The sequence below is a fragment of the Trachinotus anak genome, unplaced genomic scaffold (assembly GCF_046630095.1).
Source record: "Trachinotus anak isolate AG129_WGS33_773 ecotype Australia unplaced genomic scaffold, CSIRO_AGI_Tana_v1 ptg000015l, whole genome shotgun sequence".
In the NCBI taxonomy this organism is placed as follows: domain Eukaryota; kingdom Metazoa; phylum Chordata; class Actinopteri; order Carangiformes; family Carangidae; genus Trachinotus; species Trachinotus anak.
In genome coordinates this window covers 7,894,114-7,919,990 of record NW_027273866.1, presented here as the reverse complement: position 1 = coordinate 7,919,990, position 25,877 = coordinate 7,894,114, and the positions used below count along the sequence as shown (strand labels likewise).

Here is a 25,877-nt window from a genome sequence, read left to right as displayed (position 1 = left end):
GAAAACAGAAGGTGAGATCACTCCTCTTTAATTTTTTTGTCCATGTAGGGTCTCCATCTGTTTGTACTGTAAACTTTAGTGCTGTAAAATTAGACTGTGACGGTGTTTGTGATTCTTCTGTGGCTGGTCTTACTCACTTCAGTGAATCATGTGTTCCAAGGAGTAGGACTTCAAGCCCAGCTGGCTCTCAGTCAACTCCTCTGGCTCCAGGCCTGCTTACTGCCACAAGTCTGCACGATAGAGGATTGGGGGTCTTATTGTCTAAGGTGTCATTTCTGCTAATGGAACTCAACCAAGCTTTAGTAAGCACTCACCCTTCATCTTGACAGTAGCCACAAGTATGTGCTGAGTGTAGGAGCAAACTTTCCCACCAGATCATGATTCTTAAATTATCTCTATAAACATACAATTCAACACTCAAGTAAGGATGTCAGCAGAAATGGACTGTAAAGCCTGCCTGTCTGAAAAACGGTAGTGGAGCATTTTCTTTCTGTATTTTCCTCTTAGCCTGCTTTCGTCCTATTTATCAGTATATTTTTGATGGTATTTATACTGTAGCAGCATATCTGCTACACCTCCACTCCCTTCACAGGAGTGATGGAAAAAAGCATATCTGTCAGTTTATTTATCCCACCCACCCATTTCTCACGCACGCAAGCATAGCAATTCAGTAACAGGGTCTAAAATACTGCCTTTACAGGAACATTTGTATTTTTATTTTCCCTTCTTATAATGAACCCTAAACCTGTCAAAGAAAACAGATTTTTACCACATTGCGTAATGAACCAAAATCTCTGCTTTTGAGCCACACATTTGATATATGGAGGGTTATAATATTCATCTATTTTAGAAAGTAACAGTGCCATATTTGTTATTGCAGATCAGATTGGTTTTGTCTAGTAGATGACTAATAATTCCCCTATGGATAAGTTTCCAGTGATGACAATGAGGTCAGAAGGATGAACAGTTAAAGCGACTTCGTAGTAAAATGCCACATGCCTCTGCAATGCCTCTCCAAGAGACACAGTCCTGCGTGCGTACGTACACAGTTTGATACACATTTTACTGTGTGTATTGGCCCTCTTGCACAGCTCAGTGGGGCTAAAGCTCGGCAGCACGCCTGCAACTCACATGGCTGTATAAGGGCACAGGGATTGTGCTCCACCACTGCAGCAAAGCGAGGATGAGGGAGGAGGGAGGCGGCCAGAGAGAAAGAGAGGGTGAGCTCCCCATCTGGTAGTTCTTAAAACTCCTGGAATGCTTTTGCTTTAGTTACACAAACCAAACAAGCTTTCTCACCAAGCCAAGACATTCTCTCTCCCCTTATACTCGTGCTTTCCCGTGCGTCCTCAGCAATCTCTTCAATCAGTCTGCAACACCTTTTCAATCCCTCGTCCTTAAAAATTATGAGACTTATTTCAACAGATATGAGAAAACGAATATTTTCACAACATTTCTGCACAAAACAAAGTGAAAATAATGAAATAAGTCTTTCAAATATCAACTCGCTGCTTAATTTATATGGAATCCTGAACAAAACCAAATCCAGCTGAGGATCCAGATGTGCTTGCTTCTGCACTAGCTCCATCTATTCTAGTCCTGACACATTCTGGCTGTCTCACCCACTGGATCAGAAGACCCAAAGCCCATCTTAAAACATCATTGCTGCTGCTGAGTGATGGCTCCCTGGCCTCCAAGCCCAAGGGAAGAAGGGAAAAGAGCGGAGGGGGGGGGGGGGACGGGGGCTGCTCTGTTTTAGTCATTAAACTCAGTGTGGTGTCTTACTGTCTGATTGGGATCTTCGCACACAGCTTTACACACACAGATAAGATGTGGTTGTTTATTTCATGTATAGTTACTTCGGGGATAAAGCTTTTCTGTTTTGTGAAAGCTGTGCTGTCCTGCTGCTCACCAACAGCAACTGAAATCTGGTTTCATCTGCATGAAGGGAACAGTTAGAGGAAGGAGGGTAAGAAAGAGACAGAGGTTGTGTCATCCCTGTCTGAGTCGGGGATTGGATACAGTTCAGCAAGATTTGTTGGGGTCCCTAGAAAAGGGATTTGCAATTTTCCACCCATCTTGAGTACAGCTGTTTACAGTTCTTCCCCTTCTCATCCATCCCTTTGCTTTCTTTTACTCCTTCTCACTTTTTGCTTCTCACCTTTTTTTTCAGTTTAACTTGCCTTAGCATCCCGGTATTCACTTATAGTACACATTCTACACATTGTTTGTGTCCTATAAAAGAGGTAATGTGATTTTATTTGAAGCCTGCAATTAAAAAAGGAAAGTTACAGTATGTTTGTAGTAACTTTGTGAGATCAAATGCTGGCCAACTTGGAGTCCAGATTGTCTTGGGTTTGCTGGTAATCAAGTTTATGTTTATGTGACATCAAATGAACCTCTCTCCCTCCAGATATCCGCCACCCAGAGGAGCTATCTCTACTGCGTAAGCCCCGTGATCCCAAGAAGAAGAAGAAAAAGTTGGAGGAGGCAGAGGAGGATGATCTTGAACTAGAGGGTCCACTGTTAACCCCTGGATCAGGTGAGCTGATGGACAGTAACTATGTGGAAATAGTTAGTTTACATGTAAAGCATTTTTGGCTTCAAAACAGACTTATTCATGTTTAGTAAAATGAACAGAATTTATAGCTAATTTATGAAATAGGCTAAAAGATAAAATAAAAATGTGAGACAAGTGTTACTTCTGCACTTCACATGTTTAACTGACAAGATGAGATGAATGGGTTTATACAAAGCTAAGTGCATTCAGTTTTTTAGGTTCAGATTGACTTTGAGGTAATTACAGTGCTTTGGGTTTTACTTTTGTATTTCATTTTGAAACATCATAATTCCTTCCTTTCCCACAAGCAGCAGGTTGAATAACAGGTTCCACTGACTGCTATGGAGTGTCTTCCCATTCTTTTTTTGTGTCTGGTTGCACTTGTGGTTCAGAAACTAAGATAACTCCATTGCTGCACCCTGCTTCTAATGACCAAATATGAATGTGTGAGTTTGAGGCCTGCTTGGGATCTACAGGCCTGACTCCCAGTTCCTTGGCAGGGAGGACGAAGAATGATTCAGATTCCACACATAGTTGGTCACGCTGCCATTTTAAACCCAAACCAGGCTACACAACTGCAGCTATACTGGCCCTCCTCCCTCCTTCCACCAGGGATGGGAGAGTTACAACCATGTGAGCAGGGAGGAGCAGAACAAAACAGGGTATGCCGCTGTCACAGAGTTAGCATTAAGCAAAACTGCTAACACTATGAGACAGGGTGAATGGGAGCCTTTGTGCGGTTTGAGTCTCTTCTGCTCTGGCCTTGAGTCTGTCTGCTTTCTCCTTATACTCAGCTCAACATGCTTATAAACACTCACGTGGAAAGAGGCCTGAACAATTATTGTGAACTTAGTGAACCATCACAATTCCTGCAGTCCAGAAAGACGAATTCTGCTGACATGCAGATTTGGTTTGCTGCGTATGCCCATGTATAGAAATATAAGTGGTAGAAAATGCAAAACACAAAAAAACAGGTCTGTTTCAATCAGAGCTCAGTTTTCGTGACCACAGCACATGATACTCCCACCCAAAGTTGCATCATTTCATTTTAAGGATGTGCAACATTGATGCCTCTGGTATAGATACATTTTGTTCCCACTGTGCGACTGGGCAACTGTGGTCACACGAATAGGTGGTGCAGAAAAACAAAGTTTCAACAGGAATGTGCATAATCTGTTTACTGTCACCACTGTCCCTCACTTGTGAGTGCACACAAACACACACACACACACACACACTCACACACACACAGGCTTCCTGTCCTCCTCCCCACCAGATCACATGCTACAGTCAGAGAGTGTACTTCATGGCCAAGTTGTAAGGCGTTATTTTGTCCCTTGTGGGGAAGGGCTGGTCTCTCAGCCCAGTTCTCCTGATAGGAATCACAAGGCTTTGCAGAGAGGCAGCGATGCAATCAGAATCACAGCCGTCCCCTGTGAAGCCAAATGCTCCTGTATGGTCCACACCACCTTAGGGACAAAGAGAGGAGGACACACTGCAGCTCACCATGATCTTTACTTCAAAATACTTTCAGAATTGTTTGTTATTTTTAGAGCTGCAGTGATTAATTGATTAATCAGTTGAACAACGGAATATTAATATGAAGAATCTTGATAATGAATTGTTGAATATTTTTCCAAGTAAAAAAAAATTGTTAAACTGAATATCTCCGGGGCTTAGACAAATTGGTCTGACAAAACAAGTTGTGAATTTTTTTGCACTTTCCTGACATTTTATAGACCAAATCACTAATCAGGGAAATAATCAATCAAGATTAATTGATAATGAAAATAATCATTAGTTGCAGCTGTAATTATATTTTCTGCCAAATCTTCTCGCAAGTACCTAAGCTTTGAATGATGGCCTTTTGCTTTACCATGTTTTTAATAACTTGACAGGGCAGGTAAAACAAATAAATAACAGAAAAAGAAATTCAATATAATTATACAGAAGTCCGATACATACAGTGTAGAGTATATATACTGTACAGTGAGGTGACGCCGACCTCAGGGGCAAATGATAGGGGTGGTTGATGAACACTAAGGCCATAAGCTGCACATGTACAATTATTTCCACTTAAAGACTTGCAATCCTTTTCCAAAACCTCAATGTCCATCTTTAAATGTAGGAAACTCTATGTCCCCTGTCTGTCTGCACACTCAGGCCCCAAGAACTGGTAATTTCGGTAGAAAAACCAAGTTACTAATCCTCAGCTGTTGTTCTGACTCAGACTGGAAGCCATGATGTTGCCCATGAAACCAGTTCTTCGGGTTCCTCTGGGCCCACCTCCTGACGTGCCTGTTGTATCTAATTATCTTTGCTGTCAGCGTGGAGAATGACATCCCTCCAAGAGTCAGTACTTTATATTTGTGCTGCAGTTTATACATGTTGGGCAGGGTCACGCTGACCAACGCCTTGCCTGGGTTTTCAATCAGTGGTGCTGTGTTGGATGGCTGTGAATGGGTGGATGGAAACGACAGATCGTCACTAGTCATGCCAGGGTGATCACCCTCTGCAAAGAGGGTAAACTGAGTCATCCACTCTGAGGCTAGCGGTTGGCAGTTCCTGTGGAAACGCCATGGATCTCCTCATTCTTGTATTTCTCTATTTTTGTCTTTTCTCCTCTGTTTCCTCCTGTCCTTGTAGAGTTTTCAGCATCTTAAATCTGTCCTCTTGATGTTGTTTCCCATTACGCTTCTTCCCTCCACTCCATTCCTGTCTTTTCTTTCTCTTACTCTTTCTCTTTTCATCCTAGCCTCTGAGGTAATTTACATCGGACCTGTCAAAGGTAAGCTTTCCTCTTCCTCTGTCCTTTACTCTTCAGCACTGCTTCCTCACCCTTGCCTTCCCCTTCCTCCCAACCCTCCACCTCCCTCACAGCTGGAGTGTTGAGGTCACATGACATCTGTAACCTTTGGGACTAGCAGCCGAGCCACCTGACTGCTCCTCTAGAGAGAGTCAGCTGATTTGAATGGTCACATGATGTAAAGGCTTTGCCTCTCAGTAGAAATTAGCTCAAAGCTCACTTTTTCTTCCAGCTACTCCAGGACTGCTCACTGTGACTGCTGACTGGTTTGCAACCATTTTTTCGCTATAGATTTTTGTAGACTTTCAGAAATCAGAGCAGTGATAATGGTTATGGCCCTTAATGCTACATGCACACCACAGTCACTAGCCCACACAGGACCTTTGTGTAAAAATTAAATTCACCAGAGACACTTTCATCAATTGTCAACCCTCTCATGGTTTACATCTAGTCTTAACAGCCCATGGTGGTCCAGCTCCTTCTACCTAAGCCTTCTACGAATCCCCAGTGTGGGAGCATTAGGGAGTCAAGTCATGTTAACATTCTTTGTGCCTTTTCGCCTGTATTGGGGAGTCAGTAAACAGGATGGAGGAGGCCTAGTTGTGTTTCTAATGGGCTGCCAGCTTTCATCCTATACACGATCTCTCTGGATATTTGGGATTCCTGAAGAGAGCCTACGGGAGATGGGAGTACTCTCCCTGACCTGATGAACTCAGCATTAGGGAAAAGAAAGAATCATTGAATAAAACCCTCCCCCACAAGGCGCGGGTGGCCATACCCTTCACCCTGTTCTCATGACCTCAGTTCGCAAACACAAACATACACGTGCACACTCGCAAACACAAACCAAGCCCACTTCCTGGTTTCAGAAGGGATTTAGTGGTTTAGCCAGTGTTGCTTCTTGACCCAGGCCCTACAGAGGGAGAGAGGGAATGGAGGGGTGTGGGGCCAAATATACTTCACAAGGCAAGTCAACAGGAAATGCAAACAGCTTCACTTTGGTGCCTCGCTTATGTTTGTAGCCAAAACCCAAAATTGGAAAAGTAATGGAAAAACTAAACCATAAATATACAGATAAATCAACATTTAAAATATTTAGACAGATTTGAATTCACAGTTATGTTTTAGATTTGTTTTTCCAACCAGATACATTTTTGTAATCCATGCACCCCCTCCCTCCCCATATCTCTATGCTCCCCATCTCCTCTCTGTGGCAAGTTGTGCAGTAGTTTGCTGTGTGCAGTGCATTCCTGCAGGTTTTTGACTGTGAATAAGTAGGTGACCCTGATCATGTAGTGCATCATCTGCATGCTGATCCACATCAATCCTGCCATCAGCAGGAGGACTCATCTGCAAAGTGTGGGCTGGTAGTCACATGGTGTTGTTGACCGCTAGCTGGCCTGGCTAGGCTGCAAGTGTGTGTGCTTTTTGAAAAGTGTTCACCCTTTTTCCCTTGATGCTGTTTTTAATGATCAATTTGTGAATGTGCACTAATTAGAATGTCTAAAGCAAAATGTGTATAAAAAGGAAATGATTTTTCATTTGATAAATACTTGTGTTTACCATATCCTGTCTCTTTGGACTTTTGCACTATGAGAACTAACTGATGACTTTGTGTTTCCAGGGAGCATCTACTCCAGTCCAGGTTTGTACAGTAAGACTATGACCCCAACCTACGACTCCAGGGACGGCAGCCCACTGTCTCCCACCTCCGCCTGGTTCGGGGACAGCCCCTTGTCTGAGGGCAATCCCAGCATCCTCGCTGTCAGCCAGCCAATCTCCTCACCAGACAACCTGGTGAAACTCTACAAGCCCCAGTCCCTGCTGGACAAAGCCAAAATCAACCAGGGGTGAGATGAACTTTGCTTAGTGGTTTGGTGGTTTGGTTAAACTGCTCGTAGTCAGAAATGCTGTGGTGGATTGTAGAATATTTTAGAGCTGTGCAATTGCAAACAGTTGCTAGAGGCTGCATTTCATCCAGAGAGAGATTGCTTTAAAAGACATTATATTCTAACCAGCCACATTCACTGTCTGTACAGGTGGTTGGACTCATCCAGGTCTCTGATGGAGCAGGATGTAAAGGAGAATGAGGTGCTGCTGCTGAGGTTTAAATACCACAGTTTCTTCGATCTCAACCCTAAGGTACATCCCACAGACAAAGCAGTACAACAGCTTTACCCTACAGTAACTTGAGACATTTGTTGAGATCAGATGACTCTGTATCATCCTTTTTGAAGGAGCTGTGTAGTTGTGATCTTTACTAAGTGCGTCCCCTGAGCACAACCAGCAAAGTTTCTGAAACTGGCAGAGTAGTTAGTGTGATTTGGGTTAAACACTTTAGTGTTTTGTAATAATATTATGGTAAGTATCAGATTTTTTATAATATATGATATCATATATCGTATCAGCTAAGTGACACATTTGAAATTCAACTTAATGCATGTTTTTGTGACAGCACAATCAAGGTGTCATACAACACAAGCAAGTTTTAATTATTGCTTTACAAGATCTAGTGATGTCCTGTGTGTATCAGACTGTGAGACAGTGTTTGTTTATTTACTGTTTGTTTGTATGTGTCCACAGTATGATGCCATCCGAGTGAACCAGCTCTATGAACAGGCCAAGTGGGCTATCCTGTTGGAGGAAATTGAGTGCACAGAGGAGGAAATGATGATGTTTGCTGCCCTGCAGGTAAGAAAACTCTGCGTGTTTGTGTTTGTGCCTGATCTTAATTTTCCTGTTTCAGCACTGTTTTGTCAGGGTCTGCAACTTGAAGACCACATTTTTCTTTTCATTGGGCAATGGGCACATTTCCTTCTTAACTGCAAGCTAATAAATTGGATGGGCTTCCAGCCCGGAGCTGAGCCATATGGCTGCCAGTTCTGCTGCAGCATGCTTACTAAAACTCAGCTATGGTGCATTGTTGCAGAATGAGTAAATGGGGGCATTATCACACAGATTCCCAAAAGGCTTCTCAATATGCTTCAATATCAATCAGTTCACTTAATGTCTGGCTCATAGTCAGTATTTGAAAAAAGGGAGTCATTAAGCTTTTAAACAAAAAAAATCCATTACGAATAATTAATTAGAATTAATGTTTAAGACATTAATGGACTTACCTTACTTAGTTAAACAGAGTGAAGTGTCACTTTGATTGTCTGGAAACAAACCTTAGTGAATCACTGTGAATAAGAATATGATGTTGAAATATTATATTCTCATTTTCATAAATGGTCTTGTTGACATTAGTCACCTATAAAAAAAAATCCCAACACTGTAAATTTCCTCTGTAATAAAAAGGAATTTATAGCATGTTTGTATATAAGGTCAATGTGACCGAGTAATTTCTGCTAACCGTGGGGCACCTTGCTGCTCATACAGAGCTGTTTTGGGCTGGACTTTAAAAGACACTGGTGGCATCAGAGACAATATCTCTTTTGAGATGAGTTTAAATGAAGATCAAAAGAAAGAGAGATGGCAAAAGTGGATTTAAAGGGGAACAGTGGAAGGGATATACAGATGTGAGCCCCTTTTGGCCCTTCAGGTTGCCCCTTCAGTCTGGGGGTGGTGGCCCAGCTATTTCTAACCCTCATAAACTGTGGGTGCCAAGACCTGAGGACGCCACCCTGTCTTCACCCCCAGGGTAATTATAGAGCATCTTGGGCCACAGGTCCCAGTGCTACAGCCCAGACCACCCAGCCCAACAAGATACTGTCTCAAAGACCTGCTCACATTCCTTACACTCTGAGGTGTTTGGTGTGTTTCATCTGGCCAGTTATAATTACGCTTAACTGGTTTCTTGTTACCCTTCCTGAGAGGGATGCTTATCTGAGTTGGGTGTTTAGACTGGCAGCTACTCTGTCGCTACCTGTCTGTTAGCACTTTGGTAGCTACTATGTTTCAGCTGGGTGGTATTAGCTCAGCGTTTTTGGCTAAGGTTTCACTGCTTAGAGTGGATAAACAGTGTCTAAATAAAGAGCAATGATTGTCCACTTCCAGTATGTTGCTGGCTTGTGTGAGTATGCGATCACCTGGAAGTTTCTCTTCAGCAGTACATAGAGATGAGGTAATCAGGACTCAAGAACAGCAATTGACCTCATAGTCCTGCTGCCCAGAGGAAAGACTTGGGGCACAGATTGTACTTTGTATCTCAACAAGTAAACATATGTGCTCAGCCACTCACATACACATACACACACAAACAGGAAACAAGCCAATCATTGCTGTGAGTTTTAAAAGACAGAGTGGTAGAGGCAGAGGAATGGAGTGTCATCGAGAGCCCTTTGTCCCACATTCTGTAACCATAGCTGGCTAAAGCCTCACATATCTCTCTCAAACTCTCCCTCTGTATCTCTCACTCTCCCGACAGCTGTTCATTCATACATTGGTGGGGGGTTGGTGATGGGTTGACATTATAAATACCATTTGTCAACAGGTTGTATTTAGTGTCTGTGACTCACACTAAGAGGAAACCATGGTCAGGTTTTCAGTAATGGTCCCATCTTGATGAATTGGTGTCTCCTTTGTAGCAAGAATGCAACAATCATCACTAACCACTTCCTATTGTTCCAGTTGCACATATGTTCCCTGTAAAAACTATTTTATAGGCCGTTACAGTTCAGAGACGTGCTGAGAACACATTGTCTAAACCGTACCACTTATTTCTCTCAGTGAATCATCGTCACCAATCACTTTATTCTCCTCTCATTCTGAAACTAGTCCCAAGTCTTCAAAGACATTGTTCCATCACTGGAAAACTCAATGGTGGATATTGGCACCACTTGCTAACATAATTGCCAACAAGTCTTAAAGTATTTATATGGCAATTATCACAGACCAGTTCCCATTTATAATACCAGGTTATGAGGTTTATGCACCAGTAGCACACAGGAAATCAGCAAAACTGTTGTCGAAGGTGTTGAGTAGCTAACAATTGCTATCTCCATCTTCCTCTTCCTTTATTTTGTTAAGGCAGTGTCTGAGACTGGTTTGTTTTTCACCTGGAAGGCTTCAAGGAATCTGGTGGATAGAAATATTCTGTAGCTGGAAGATTGTAGGTTAACAGCACTGTGAGGATAAGACATTAAAACCTTTTCCACAGCACTGAAAACTTTGTTTCCCACCAGCCAAAGTTCTCAAAAATCTCTAAAGTATATACAGTACATGTGTGTCTGAAAAGAAGGTGCTGGAAGACTTTCTTAAATCTCTTTGAATGGGACAGCCAATAATTTGATCAACAATACAGTCACTATCCAACATATTTCATCTAGTTGTGGACCTGGTATCATTTACCACACTGTGATATTTTTGGAAAGTATCATAGTATGTCAATATAAAACATGTGTACAATGTCTGATTTAATAGAAAATGAAGTACTTAAATATTATTAAAAATTAGCCTAATTGGTGGATCTTTTTTTCCTCAGTACCATATCAACAAGTTGTCAATCATGGCCTCGGACAACCACATGAATAACAGTGAGAAGGAGGTGGATGAGGTGGATGCAGCCCTGTCAGACCTGGAGATTACTTTGGAGGGAGGGAAGACGTCCAACACACTGGTATGACAACACTGCCACATCATCACATTCACTGTAGGAATACCATGGGGTTATGAATATCATGCACTGGGTTTGTCCAAGTGTGTGTTTTTTCTTTTTTTTTCTCTATTCATTATGTGAATTCGTTCACCCAGCTGTGAAGGTCTGGCATTATTTGGTCCTTTGTTTCTCTACTGTGTTCTGATGAAGTCTCCTTTCATCAGTGGTGTTAAACAGGAGCGGAAATCTACATAGACACTGCATATTGACCCAGGGGAGGGGAAATAACATTGAAATCACTAGAAGTGCAAAATTTCACACTGTTATTTATGAGAGCTATGTCTGACAAAGACCTGGTGCTGTGAGATATTTGACACCTACACAAACTCCACAAAGGCTGCATTTCATATAGTTACACTGAAAATATATATATCTCTATTGTTACAATAGCCCCGCCTTGAAAAGTTTATACAGCTTATCAGAGGAAATTGAGCTTTGTGATATTACGTAACAAGTGTTGCCTTAAGAATACTCGACTGACATTGAATGACCATGAAAATGTAAAAAGTTGATCCTGAAGTCATTGTTATTTTTAACCATGTTCTTATTCTTTCATATTAAAATCTGTAGGGTTTATACTAACAATGGTTTTTCCCCTTCCTCCTAGGGTGACATCACATCTATTCCTGAGCTAGCTGACTACGTCAAAGTCTTCAAGTGAGTCTACATCCAGAACTGCCTGCTCCCACATTCATTTTAAATGTTATCAAAAACAGTGTGTAAGAACTGTGTATGAGTGCGTGCAAAAATGTCATTTTTCTAAAATATGTTGAATCTATCAGCAAACCAGCAAATATTTTCTGGCTAAATAAGAGAGCTGTTGCCTGTTTTGCATCAGTGTAATAGGGCAAGTTGTTTGCCAAAGGACATTTGGAGGCTGAGTTAGCAGTTTTTTACAGTTGGATCAAGCACAATTTGAACCATATTTGTTTTTGGCTTGAAGCCTTTGCTGACAGGCAGGTGGCCCCTGGGGTGATTGTCTCATAAAATGTATAAACCTTCAGGGGGGTATGATATCAAGAGGCATTTCCTCTTTAATGGTTTTCCTTTAATGTTCTTGTCCAATACTGGCTCTTTTCCTATTCACCTCGCTGACTTTGCACTCGAGGACCCCCCCCCCCCCCCCCCCCCCCCTTTGTACTCACTTATGATCTCCCCTCCCCCACTCTTCCTCTTGACCACTAATAAAGAAAATGGGTGGTTTTTCAATCTGAAGTATGACTTGTCTCCTTCTGTCTGTTATATGTTTTCCAGACCCAAGAAACTGACGCTGAAGGGTTATAAGCAGTACTGGTGCACATTTAAGGATATCACAATTTCCTGTTACAAGAGTAAAGAGGAGGCACATGGGACACCTGCTCACCAAATGAATCTCAGAGGTGCACATGCTCATACATTTACATAGAAACACAAAAAAAGTAATTTCATGCCCATGCAACAATGAAATCCTTTATTTTTCTGCTGCAAGTATGTTATCTTTGGTGGTGTGTCTGAAGAATGGGTGTGACCTTTGACCTCTTTTCCGCTCTGCTCTGTGGCGTCACATGTGTAGGTTGTGAGGTAACTCCAGATGTTAACATCTCGGGCCAGAAATTCAACATCAAGTTGCTAATCCCTGTGGCTGATGGCATGAATGAGATCTGGCTTCGGTGTGACACGGTAAGACTGAAGTTATTGCACCATTTACAATAATTTCTTTTGCTCTGACACGTTTAATTACCAGCTTTTGACTTCCTCTTCCAGGAGAAACAGTATGCCCACTGGATGGCAGCATGTCGCTTGGCCTCCAAAGGAAAGACCATGGCTGACAGCTCTTACAACCTGGAGGTCCAGAACATTCTGTCCTTCCTTAAGATGCAGCACATGAACCCAGACCCTCAGTTCATTGAGCCGATCACCACTGATATCAACCCAGAATGCCTGGTGTCCCCGCGCTATCTGAAGAAGTACAAGAACAAGCAGGTAAGCCATGCAGGCCAGGTTTCTGTATGGAGCTTTAACACATGTACTATGAGTTTATCAGTATCTGTTTAGAGCAGTATGGAAGGTCAGGTGTGCAGTTGGAAAGAAATAGAAAGAAGATGGTAACTGTCTGGCCTGATGTTTGTTTTGGAGGAGGTTGTTTACTTGTTTGATGAGTCGGTTGTGGAGTTAGATGGAGCCGCATTTGATGCTTCCCAGATGGGCGCCTCCTGGCATCAGGGTTGTCTTGCATTGGAATGCAGCCTCCCTGTACTCCCCCCTCTTTTACTTTTCCTCCTCCACCCTCTGTTCCTTCTCCCCACCCCACTCTGTCCGAGGGGAAACCAGGACAGCAGACGTCCAAATCACTCAACATGCTGCTTACAGTAGAGTAGAGCTCATGTCAGACTGTAACAGATACTTTACCACAGCCCAAGGTCTTTGTTTTTGTAGACAAAAGGGCTGGAAGGGTAGAGATCTCAGTCACTCAACCTGTAGGTACTCATCCTACATGGAGGTGAAGTGGGAACAGAGGCAAGAAATCTGAGTTTCTTTGTCTAAACACAACATCATGGGATTGGCCACAACTGAGCAACTGGAGCAAACATCTAAATGTCCATGTGTAACATTCAAACACTGAAGAAGAATGAATGAATGAACTTTTGTGTAAGTGTTAGGAAAATTTCACAATGCTCCCAGTGGATTTGCATGTAAGCAACAGGCTGGTGTGTGCACACTGGAACAGCTGAGTACACGACTGCCGTGGCTGTGTTAGCTGCAGATGGATGACGAAGGGAGGGAGGGGTAGCCTTCACCATAGCTTACTCACTCAGTCTGGTTTTGTTTAATTTGTAGTAGAAAAGTAGGATGTTGCTAGGGGGTTAGGGAGATGTTTGGAGGGATGTTGGTACAGGAAGTGATGACTCAGAAATAGTCTCGGAAATAGCTTGAAATATAATGGTTGTCTAGAAAAAGAGGAAGGATTGGAGGAGAATGGATGTTAAACAGAAAGTGATGATGATGTTGATGATGATGATGATGACATGACTTATGGTACAAGAGAAAGAAGATTCACATTCACTCAGTCAACCAACAATCAGTTGGGTGTGGGCATTGCTAGTTGAATTTGTATGCTGCAGGCACTTCTGATTGTACAAATCCATCTTCATCTCTTTGATACTTAAATCTGCACTGGAAAGGAAGGAAAGGAAACATGCATATGAGCTGATCCTACTGAACTCACAGCGAAAACTTAGAATGATCCAGATTTACAGAAGTACCATTGTATGTCTCACTTTGTCCCTTTTTGGACTAGTCAGGAAATCCCCTCAATGTAGCCGTGGTCAATAATGACCACCAATGGTGTCTTTCACCATTTCTAATAGAAAGGTCTGTTCACTAAATTCAACTCTACTCAGTGACCTTTTCAGGTTCAAGTCAAGTTGCAAAGAGGTTCACAAACCCAGGTCACATGATGCACTTTGACCCATTAAGACCAGCCACTGCGTTGGTCTGAAAGAGAGACCTGATCCTAGTCCACTTCTTGGTTAGCCTTTCTTTTACTAGGCTCTGGTTCTGTGTCTTTTGTACTATATTTTCCCATAGAGAGTTCCTGTCATTCATTTTCCTGAAAAGCTGAATCATAATATTTATATATTAGGAAATCATCATTTTAAACAAGATAAAGCAATAATAATTTTGGTAGTATTTCCGAACTACACCTCCATGAATCATACTGTATGAGTGCTATCAAAACCTCATGGGAGCTGTTTTGAAATACTGGCTGAATGATAGTTGTCTTATCTTGGTTACAATGATCAACCGCTCAGATGTCACAGTGCACTGTACCCTGACCCATTTTCCTTACAGTATGAAGAGAAGACTCCAGTATCATGTTTCAGTGTTTCTTTAGAAAGACAAATAAAAAAAACCCTCCATGGTATAATGCTTTGCCTGGAACAGAGTCTAGCTGTAACCCCAGTAGAGAGAGAGTGTGTGTGTGTGTGTGTGTGTGTGTGTGTGTGTGTGTGTGTGTGTGTGTGTGTGTGTGTGTGTGTGTGTGTGTGTGTGTGTGTGTGTGTGTGTGTGTGTGTGTGTGCGCGTGTGCGTGTGCGTGTGCGTGTGCGTGTGCGTGTCTGTGTCTGTGTCTGTGTCTGTGTCTGTGTCTGTGTCTGTGTCTGTGTCTGTGTCTGTGTCCGTGTGCGTGTGTGTGCGTGTCTGTGTCCGTGTCCGTCTGTCTGGAGCTGTGGCTCCTTCTGGCTCAGGTCCAATCTCACCCTCAAAGTCAGTCTGATAGAGGGTGTCCCCAGGCACAACATGAAAGAGTAGTGGCATTTATGTACAGTATGTGTATGTGCCTGTGCACTCACACACATGTGTACTCATGTAGTGGGTGTGGGGCACCAGGAAATGAGCCATGCCTGGGAATGCTGCGCGGGAAAACTGTCTGGGAAAAGCCCGTAAGCTTTCAGTCAGCTGCGACCCCTCCCCATCTCCCTTAAACTGGACTTCCTGTGGCAAGATTTGTCTGAGGAGACTTCCGTGTTGCAGCTCCCAGCGGAAACACGCACGCAGGAATTTTTTGATTATGTGGACTGGAGTGGTCACTGGCCAAATCTGTACATTTACATAAGAAAAAACAAACGATAAAGACAACATAATAAACTCCTGGAGCTTGGAGACATGGCACTCCTACATTTTGGTGCTTCCTAACTGTGCTGCTTGTTATGTATCACTATCTAGTGGATGAAAGAGGAATTACAGGGAAGCAGTGTGATTCCTATAATGGCCCATTGTGAAAGTCTGTTGACCTGAACTGTATACATTAAACACTGTCTGATTGCTGCTGTACTGTCCCTCCTGTGGCCAAGCACTGCATGACACCCTCTTCCAACTTTGTCCCTTTTATTACAGTTATGGTCTCCTGCTTGTTATTTTGTCTCTCTCTTCCCTCAACTCTGATCTTACTTGCTTGTTCTTTTTATCCAATATTTATTTCTCTCTCTTTGTATGCATCTCCTTCATTACTCTGTGTCCTCCTCCCATCCCCCACCTCCCCTCTTCAGCCAGGCTATATCAGGGACTTGGTAAGTTGAGTTATGTGAACACTGGGTGCCTAAAAAAACCTTAGATTTCTGCATGACTGTCGCAACTCTGAACACTTAACCTAACTCTAAGTAGCTGTACGACATAGTCATCATAGAGGCTGATAGTCACAGTAGCATAGATAGTTTCAGTATGTTTTCTGATTGCTCTCATGTTTTCAGCAGGCCGTAATACAAGCAAATGACACACAACTCTATTGTGTTTGTATTTTTGTTTATATTACTGTTAGGGACACAGTACATGCAGTAAAGTAGATATTCAGTTCCATATACTTATCACTGCTGACTTAATGAAACCAAGCCATAGGTTTTTTGATTGATGATCACACCCTTCAGACAGATACTGATTTCAGTTCAGTGTAACACAGTTAAACAACTGCTGAATCTCCTGTATTGATGCTTTTTAGAAGCTGCAACAAGTCTTTAATGTTTTCACAAGAGTGTTGCTTCTAAACGGCGACGAAATGATCAGCTTCTGATATCCATATTAGCTCCATTTCTTTTGTCTCACCAGTAGCCATGGAAGACAAAATGTTCACTGAGATGGATCACTCAAGTCTCTCTCAGCAGATTTTTATACCACACTCACATAAGCTGAAATCAGTGCTGATCTAGAGGGTTGGAAATGTGCTTTCATAACTCTTTAACATACTTTAGAAAGTGGTCAGCAGTAAAAGAGATGCCTCAGCTGAGACAGCTGCAGTTAATCTGGATGTCTCTGTTACCCTGCTCTTCCACTTGAATTAGTTGGTAAAATGTTGCTTTCCAGCCCTAAAAAGGTTTTAAGGACAGTAGGGAAATGCACACATGCATGCACACTCACACAGAGTGAACGCTTCCCTTGGCTTATTAACAGTAGTTCGGCTCCCCAGGGTGCTCATAGGTTCATTATTTGTTTGTCTGTCTGTTGTCTAGCTGTGTGAAGTAGACTTTTAATGTGACAGCTCTATGGTTATTGGCTGACACTGTGTGTGCGCTGATGGCTTTATGGAGTTAGCCACAGCTTATTTATGCATTGGGTGCGTGTTTGGATCTGGGTGCATTGGGTGGTTTAAGTGTGGTGATGGGATACATTTGTTCACTATGGGGAATGTTTGGTGACTCAAACAGTCGGAGCATACTGAAATGTTATGTGTGTAATGTTTGTGATTGTGTATTTGTCAGATTTCAGCCCGGATCCTTGAAGCCCACCAGAATGTGGCCCAGATGAGTCTCATCGAGGCCAAGATGCGTTTCATCCAGGCATGGCAGTCCCTGCCCGAGTTTGGAATCACTCATTTCCTTGCCAAGTAAGTTTTGTCACAGCTGACTGAAGTTCATTAAATTGCTGATGTGTCTTTATGCCTTTATATCACCATCGCGCACACTCTTAGTTGTATGCGCTGACAGTGATTCATTTGATCTACGTTTCATTTCACAGTGGGTTCTCCTCTTCTTCTCTGCAGGTTCCAGGGTGTGAAGCGGGAGGAGCTGATCGGCATCACTTATAACCGTTTGATCCGGATGGATCCCAACAATGGAGATGCCATTAAGACTTGGCGCTTTAGCAACATGAAACAGTGGAACGTCAACTGGGAGATCAAGATGGTGGGGAACATTTGGTTTATTAGCTTTCCCTTAAATATCACCTTTTCTTGTTTATGTCTGATAGTTTCTCAGAGTGTTGGAAGTTAATGTGTTTTCTAGAGCTGAAACAAATAGTCAACTAAGGGGGAGCTTCACCGATTTACAGGTATTACAGGTCTTAATAACAAAAGTATTGTGTAATGGAAGTTTTGGGGGGGGGGGGGGCATCTCTACCTCATCTTGCACTTGTTTTCTGGGCACTGTCAAATGTAATACAGCGAAACACTGGACATCAGCACCAAACTGAATTGCAGTGCTGTGCATCTTATTGTCCGCAGTACGAAACATGATCATATTTCGCCAGTTATCATCAAACCATGACTGATATGTTCTGCTCTGTGTGCTCAGGTGACGGTGGAATTTGCAGACGAGCCCAGTCTGTCTTTCACCTGTGCCGAGGTGGACTGTAAGGTGGTCCACGAGTTCATTGGTGGCTACATCTTCCTGTCCACGCGTGCCAAGGACCAGAACGAGTCTCTAGATGAGGAGATGTTCTATAAGCTGACCAGCGGCTGGGTCTGAGCTGCCCCGAAAAACCAGGGGTCAACGATTGTAGGTCAGGGGGCCAGGAGGGGAGCGGTGGGGGTGGAACCACATTGTATGGGTTTATTTTATTCTACTATTTCTCAGTCTTTTTAATTGTTTGGAGCTGTGCTGAAGAGTCCAGAACAGCACAACTGTTGCCATGCTGATACAGTTTTTATTGTTATAGTTGTTTTGCATTAACGCCGACAAGGTCATTTGTTACAACACTAATTTGTGGTGAATGCAGTCCAGATGAACTCTGAACTTTAACTCCTGTGGTTAAGCAGAAGCCTTACACAAACCTGAACCGGGATGTTTGCCTGTTTTCCTACGACCACCTGCCTCCTCTCCTCCTGGACTGATGGCCATCAACTTACGTCCATGACTACCCTTTGAAAATCAATCAAACACCAGATTTAATCCCAAAGATCCTTTATTTCCTCTTCACTCTCTGTCTTGCTGTGTTTTTCTCTCTCTTCTAGAACTGGACTGAAGGAACTGACATCAAACTGTCATTAAAACATGTTGTGATATAGTGCCGCAGATACCCACAGTTATATCTAATTATTTATCCGAAAAGATGGGCTTCATCAAAGAGCCCAATCAAAAAGGTATCTGTAAACAGCAGTGTACATCCTATCCACTCTATGAAGGGTTTAATCTCTTTGAAGTCACATGTAAGCACTTCCACAGTATATAGTCCTGTTTATGAATAAGCTGTTTTTAAATTTCCTTTTTGCTTTTGATGTCTCTTGTCTTTGTTTCAGAGCTGGAGAGTCTATTCTCTCCTTTGAATTCTCATTGTATTAGCTGACAGGTGTGACATGGGGAGCTTGAGCTTTGTTTTGTCTGTAATAGACTGCTAAGCATGTCTGAAAACACACTACAGTTCAGTGTACTTTGGATGAATGTCCTGTGTGTTTCCAGCTGACCTAAATGTCCTTGCTGCAAAAATGTTCATCCCAGAAAGTCATTTAGTCTAGTGTTGTGTCTATGTACTGTTTCTTAAAAACAAGTTTTAAAAACTTTGGCTGGTGGGGATGTTGAACCAAGGTATATCACTAATGCCACAAGGTATTCATCACACTAGCTGTTTTTACGGTTGTTTTTTAAAAATATTTAAAGAATCAGCAAGAAGCTAAATGATTTTTCAAAATGTTCATTATCTTTTCCAAACTTTAAGCAGCTTAGGCAGTCTAGGTTTTTTTCCATCTTCTGACCTGGAAGTGCACATTGAGAAATTATGTGCCAAAGTGCATTAACATTTTGCCAGATGTGTCTGGTTTTTGGCTGCTGCTCTTACCACAGTTAAAAGTAGCAAAATCCTAACGGCATGCTTTGAATTGCCTCCAGATCTGAATCTCCTGACATCTCATTGCTTAGTGCATGTACACTACATAACAAGGGATCATTACTTCCTTGTACCAACTTTTAGTTTATTGCCATTCTGTTTCTCACACCGTATAGTATTAATATTGTTATTATTATCATTTTTATCATTACACACCAGCAAAAGGTCACTGAGTTTGAAGAATGAATATGCAAACTTTTTTTTTTCTTCTGTCCTCAGTATGAAGGATCAGTAAATAAAGTATTATTTTTTTGTAACTAATGTAAAAACACAAACGTTTTATAGAATTGTACAGTTTTTTTTCTGCTTTTTGGGGGTGTGGAAGTTTTTCTGTTCAGAAAATAAGGGGGGAAGCCATCTGTCAACATGTGTAGTATTCAGAATTGTGCCTGCTTATGTTGTGGTCTTACTGAATTTTCAGATGAATATATATGAATATATATGAAGATAACACTAGTCTCAAACTCCAGGTTTGATTAAGATGTTTGTCGAGTACATATTATAATTTTTTTTTCTAAAATACGGATACTTATGCCTTTTAAATGTGTTCTTTTTTTTCTTGCATTACTGCTTAATTTTATTGATTTTCTGCCTGCTTACCACTTGTGGCTGACCATCTGTGGCCTTGAGTTGCATTTTTAGCTCATTCTTTAGACTGACATTGATACTATATGAGCATTTTTGGCTGCAAATTGAATTTGCTCAGCGTCTTTTTAAAATACTTCACTTAATTGTCTGGTTTTGTCACGACCGAAGTGTGCCATTTAATAATGTCCATATGAAGGAGACCCACATTGTGTAGACCCTGGAGTTTGAGACAAATCAGCAAAAATGAACAGAGGTAAGAGAAAATCAAGTCTGTTTTTTTTCTCTGATGTTGTTTTTATTTGCCTCTAGTGTCAGGAGCAGCAGTGCATGTCCTGCTGCTCTGCTTTCTGACTGTAAAAAATGCATTTATTTTAAAAAATAAAGTAATTTTTATTTAAACAAAGTGTACTCTGTCCTTGTTTCTACATCATTTGCTATAAGGCAGAATGTAATGTCAACCACGTCAAGGTGTATGCAGAAGTACTTCAGAGGTGATTGTTGTCATATGCACCTTTTTACCCCTCTTCTCAGAGGCTAAAAAAAGCCTGTTACATTTCAATGCAAAGCAACCAATAAACCCTTTGGAAAAGAACATTTTCTAGATATTTCCACTGCTCGCAAAAACTTATCAAAAGATGCTGACCCCTTCTCAACTGGTCTGGTGTTCACCAACAGCTCTTGCTGCTTCCTGGGTTCATTCAGTCTTTTGTCCAGAGTTTAGTGTTAAACAGTTTGTGGTGAGTATCAATCGCTCCTGACTTGAAAACTCAGGCAGAATGTTTTTGTAGCCCAGCCAGATAAGGGAGTCCTCTAGTGGCTGCTGCTAAAATGGGCGAGGATTTTCATTCACTCTTAATATTTACTGGCCATGGCCGCCCCTCAGAGTTGCTGCACCTGTGTTTATCTGTCCTCCTCATGGTGGGATTGCTCTGAAAACAGGAGGAAACATTCTCCTGCAAGCCAGAGTTTGAGAGGTGTGTCTCACCGTGACCCCTGTTTTAACCAGGTGTAACTAAGGAGTTACCATCACGATGGAAACCATTAACTGCAGCTGGGCACACACAACAGATTCAGATCAGGTGATTAGACTTGCACACAGACACAAATAAACAGATATACAGAGATGCACAAAGACACAGTAGTCATCCAGTAACCATTGGGGTTTAGCTCCAGCTATTCCTGAATCAATGCAGTTTGAAAGAAACTTTCAAACCCAGTCTTATTCAGCCTCTTCCAACACATTCTTACTTTCCCTTAAAAATCTTAATTCAAACTTTAAACAGGTCACAGTTGTAGAAATCTTTGAATGTTAATCCAGTTTTTCACAATTTTCATACATTGCAATATATACATATCCAATCTATCGGTCACACAAAAGCCTCTTGTAAAGTCCACAAATTTGGGCTTTAATTTAATTGTTCTAGCCCCATAAGAATCCACCTGAGGTTAGTACCAGACCTTACAGTTCCCCACAACCAACAAGAAATGGTAAATCATGGGTATGACTACTAAACAACCAAACTGCATGAGAATTTCAAGTTTGTGCATGTGAAAAAAACTGTGCATGTGTAGAAGAGATTTGTATTTGTGAATTCCATTAATTATGCAACATTACATTAGGTCAACATCAGTGAGCTTTTGTTTAATTGTATCATAGTAAAAGATGCATGAATACAGAATCAAGAAAATGAAAACACAGTGGTTCATGGACAAATTATAACAATATATTATAACAAACTTGTGTAAACAGGCTGAAAGGTTTGTCTCACGATTATATCTAAATACGACAAACTGAAAATCTTCTTTAGTCAGCTACTGTAACATGCATATCCACAGTCACAGTGACCCTGCACTGTACACACATCAGGTGCACTGGTTATGTTTCTCCATCAGAGGGCAGTGTACGACAATCTGTACTCCCCTGCTTTCCCCTCTAGTCTCATCTTCACCGCATTCCAAACTTTTCCACAGGTTTCTTTGCCCAAATCTGACATATTTACCTGGCATCCCAACAGAAACCAAGTGCCAGATTGAGGAGGAGATTAGATCAGAGAACGCCTGCAGACATTCTGTCTATTTGCAGGCTTTTGCCCATTCCCCTGCAGTGGACATGGCACATTTTTTTCCTGTCACCTGCTGAGCAGCTGGGATATGGAGGTGTTAGTGGCTGTGATAACCGGGGAGCTGCTCACGCCCCCTGATGTCCATTGTGGTGTCATGTAGAATGGCAGCCCATGCAGTGTGGGTTAAATGAAAAAGGTTTTAAAGATGATGACTGAGAGTACAGGTGACAGTTTACACAGGTCGGACGATAGCTAATGTGAGATTAGATGAGGTCAGATAAACAGCCTGGAAGGGAGGACAATTAACTGTGAAAAAAAAAAAAGTTATTATAGGCGTATCATCAAACAAAACTGAAAATAACATCTACCCTTTTCTTCTTCACGTCATCTAATAATTTGACTGCTACAATCAGTTTTAAAATATTGTATGATTAATAGTTGACGCCACATTTCAGCAGCCTGTGAGCTTGTATCCACCTTCTAGTCAGTTGTGTGATAAAATGAGGTGTGGAGCATCACAGTGGGAACAATGAACAGAGTTCTGCAAGAACATCATGTTCTTGTTGAAGATGGGTCCCAATCCGGCACTTAAACCATCATGTTAGACAGCAGTAATTTCCAAGTAAGCTTTTGAAGCACACAATAAGTCAAGACTCTCTTTTAGATGGGCTCTAGATGTGGAAGAACATTTTTTGTGTGTGGCGGCATATTCTCTTGCCTTTCTCCGCGGCTTCTGATATTCCCTATATAGCCCATATTCCAGCGGGATCTGGTCCATTGTGTTCACAGTGTGTATGGGAAGTAAAGACGCATCAACCGTGGCTCCACCTAGTGACGTGGAATTCCTCAGACCCCTTGGGAGGACGGGGGTGGATGACGGCCCTGATGTGACAGAAGAAAATGTGGGTGGAGACCTGAGGATGACATTTATAGATTGTGCTGCTCACAAACAGGATGTAAAAACATAAAAGATGTAGCACAATACAGGGGGGGCAAAGGTGCACCTGTTGCCATTCAACACTGCAGCTTCCTGGTTAAACAAAGTGCACAGTTCAGTTTCAAGGAAGCGTTCCTCTGCTCTCATCATCCCTGAAGTTCACAGCCAGTTAAAGTCATTGTTAATGTCATGGAGATCTCTCTCTAGGAAAGCGTTTCTGACTTTTACCCCTTTCGTCTGCAGTGAATGGAGAGCTATAGATAATGTCAGCCCTGACAGCAGATGTGCTGATAAGCTGGTTTCAGGTAAGCCCTGAAATTTCCTTTGATGAAAACTCGCTCTTTCTCTTCAGACCAGTGTTTTGACCTTGTCTTGATCAATTGATTTTTATTCTCTTTCTCTAACTACTGCTTTAAACTGTCAAGAGGTAATTGTCAGGCTACATTTCATGGTGGCTGGAGGTTAAAGTACTTGCTGCTAAGGATGGCAACACTGGTCTGTCAGTTGGTCCACCACTTTGGTCCCGACTGAAATATCCCAACAACCGTTTGATGGATTGGTACCGAATTTTGTACATATATTCATGGTCCCCAGATAATGAATCCTAATGACTTTGGCCCCCTGAACCCCTGACTTGTCCTCTAATGCCATGACATTTGATACAGAAATTCATGTCCCCCTCACAATGAAGTCGAATGACTTTGATGCTCCCTTAACCTTTTCTGGAAGTAACATTTTCTGGTCAAAGTTTCAATTTGTCCAATACTTAAATACCTGGAAAACTAATGACATTCCCATCAGCCTCAGCTGTACTTTGTATTTAGTGCTAATAAGCAAATGTTAGCATATTAACATGCTTAACCAAGATGTGACAATGGTAAACATTACACCCTACTTCACATCACCATGTTAGCATAGTCATTGTGAACATGTTTGCATGCTCATGTTTAGCTCAAAGCGCCAAAGCACTCAAAGCTGGCATGGATGTAGACTTCAAGACTTTTGCCAAGTTTTGCTTTGCCATTCCTCTATAATTTGCTTTGGATACAACTCTACATATATTTCCTTAATCAAAGCAATAATTTCACTTTTTAAAGTGAATGCTTTTCAGCATAATTGAGAGCCTTGGATATGTTGGTTTGTAATTAACAACAAATGGCATAAACTTTAATTACTATGTAGTCTCATGTGTTTCCAGTGTGTGTTCTGCATTAATTCCCTTTGAGAGCCTACAATGCACAGAAATACAATTTTTTTTCATTGTGCTGGAGAAATGTATCTAATAGTATATTTAGACTTTCTTATTCACCATAAACAGAAAAAAAGAGAGTTCTAATAATGTAGGATTCAAAATTTCCAGCCACTTCCATCAATGCTTGACCTCTTGTATTCACATATTAAAGCATAAAAATTCCACCTTAAAAAGAACTGACATATGTTATTCCCATTATCTTGGACAGTTCAGTCTAGATATGTTTCCATGGAAAAGGCTCAGTCTGGGCCAAACACTGAAGAGTGCCAAGACTCTTATCTTGATGTCATCCATTACACTCTGTAGCTGCTAAACTATGAGTTTAAAGGCTCTAGGAAAAACATATGTTCTCGTCAAAACTCTCTGTGGTTCAAAGCCTGGAGCCATAGTTCTGTGAGCCCACAGAATCCTTTTCCTTTTTGCCATCAATTAATTCATGTGAAGTTTGTCAGGCTGGTGTTGGTGCATTGTAGCTGTTAACAGATATCATAGGGCAAGGTCTCTTAGATACTGTATGGGGGATATTATTTGAAGAAGATTTTATAGAAAAAAGATTACATATAGGCCACTGTCACTGATTTGTCACTGACTCATACACTAGATGTTGTGTCATTTATGGCTATAAAAGGAAAAAAAACCTGAAAGAGTTTAGCTCATAAACAACATTTTACACCAGCGCATCTCATCTGTTGGATGAGTACTATGAAGCCTTAGGTCATCCACCTTGTTAGTCTTGCCTGAAAGTCCAGAACATCACGCATGCTGCCGCAGAAATTCTAAACATGTCATTATAGTCTCAGAGCTGACCCGGAGGGTGTCCTCTCAGCTGATGAGGTCATGTCACATGGTGTTTATAGAGATGAGATGGGCCTGTTGCGAGCCAAGATGCTTGCATCATCACTTTCTGCAGCACGCAACAATTGCATGGTCATGCATACATACACAAGTATAGGCAAACAGGCTTTTGTGTGTGTCAGAAATTACAGCTAAAGCTACAGATGCTGTGTATTCCAGCTCTCATAACATTTCAAGTTGAATCTTCTCTCTGGCTGTTTGCTGTGGGAGCCTTTTCTAAAGTAATCCACTTCACCCCCAGGGACCCTTTGACTTTAAGCACTGTTGCACAAAATTGGGTAATTTGCATCGCCTCACTCACTGAAACCTGTTTTGTTGGGCTAAATCTTGTTTTTCAGTCGAGTTAATGCAATTGAAAGGGCTCGTTGTTAGGGTCTACATTTGGAACAAGCAGACAAGTGTCAGGTTCCTTTGTGTTTTTTCTTTTTGTGGTGGTGGAAGAACCTGTTGCCGCCTGGGGCATGATGGGAGCATGAATCTGCTGACTTGTCTAACAAGGAGGAAAAAAGAATCCTGGGAGATATTTTGTCAGAATCGTAACCTGACAAGCGTCAACAGGGAATTCTGCTTTGAAAAAAAGGAAGATAATGCAAGGCACAATTTCAGAAGATAAGGTGCAAACGGAGGGTCAAATGGGACACCAGGGGCA

General features: G+C 41.8%; 1 protein-coding gene across 4 annotated transcripts in view; it reads left to right on the top strand.

Annotated features, from left to right (window-relative positions):
- Positions 1-20,529, top strand: part of fermt2 (FERM domain containing kindlin 2) — a 40,699-nt gene extending 20,170 nt beyond the window's left edge. The window contains exons 4-17 of one of the 4 annotated variants that reach the window (XM_071497812.1): positions 2,414-2,542; positions 5,316-5,348; positions 6,991-7,216; positions 7,406-7,508; positions 7,950-8,057; positions 10,792-10,926; positions 11,573-11,622; positions 12,220-12,344; positions 12,518-12,624; positions 12,709-12,927; positions 15,993-16,013; positions 17,196-17,320; positions 17,477-17,618; positions 18,006-20,529. In XM_071497812.1, coding sequence (XP_071353913.1) covers positions 2,414-2,542; positions 5,316-5,348; positions 6,991-7,216; positions 7,406-7,508; positions 7,950-8,057; positions 10,792-10,926; positions 11,573-11,622; positions 12,220-12,344; positions 12,518-12,624; positions 12,709-12,927; positions 15,993-16,013; positions 17,196-17,320; positions 17,477-17,618; positions 18,006-18,179 — 1,697 coding nt within the window. In that variant the 3' untranslated portion in view covers positions 18,180-20,529. The remainder of the gene's footprint in view (positions 1-2,413; positions 2,543-5,315; positions 5,349-6,990; positions 7,217-7,405; positions 7,509-7,949; positions 8,058-10,791; positions 10,927-11,572; positions 11,623-12,219; positions 12,345-12,517; positions 12,625-12,708; positions 12,928-15,992; positions 16,014-17,195; positions 17,321-17,476; positions 17,619-18,005) is intronic. The other 3 variants (XM_071497814.1, XM_071497813.1, XM_071497815.1) reach the window with 3 other exon arrangements.
- The last annotated feature ends 5,348 nt before the right edge of the window (positions 20,530-25,877 follow it).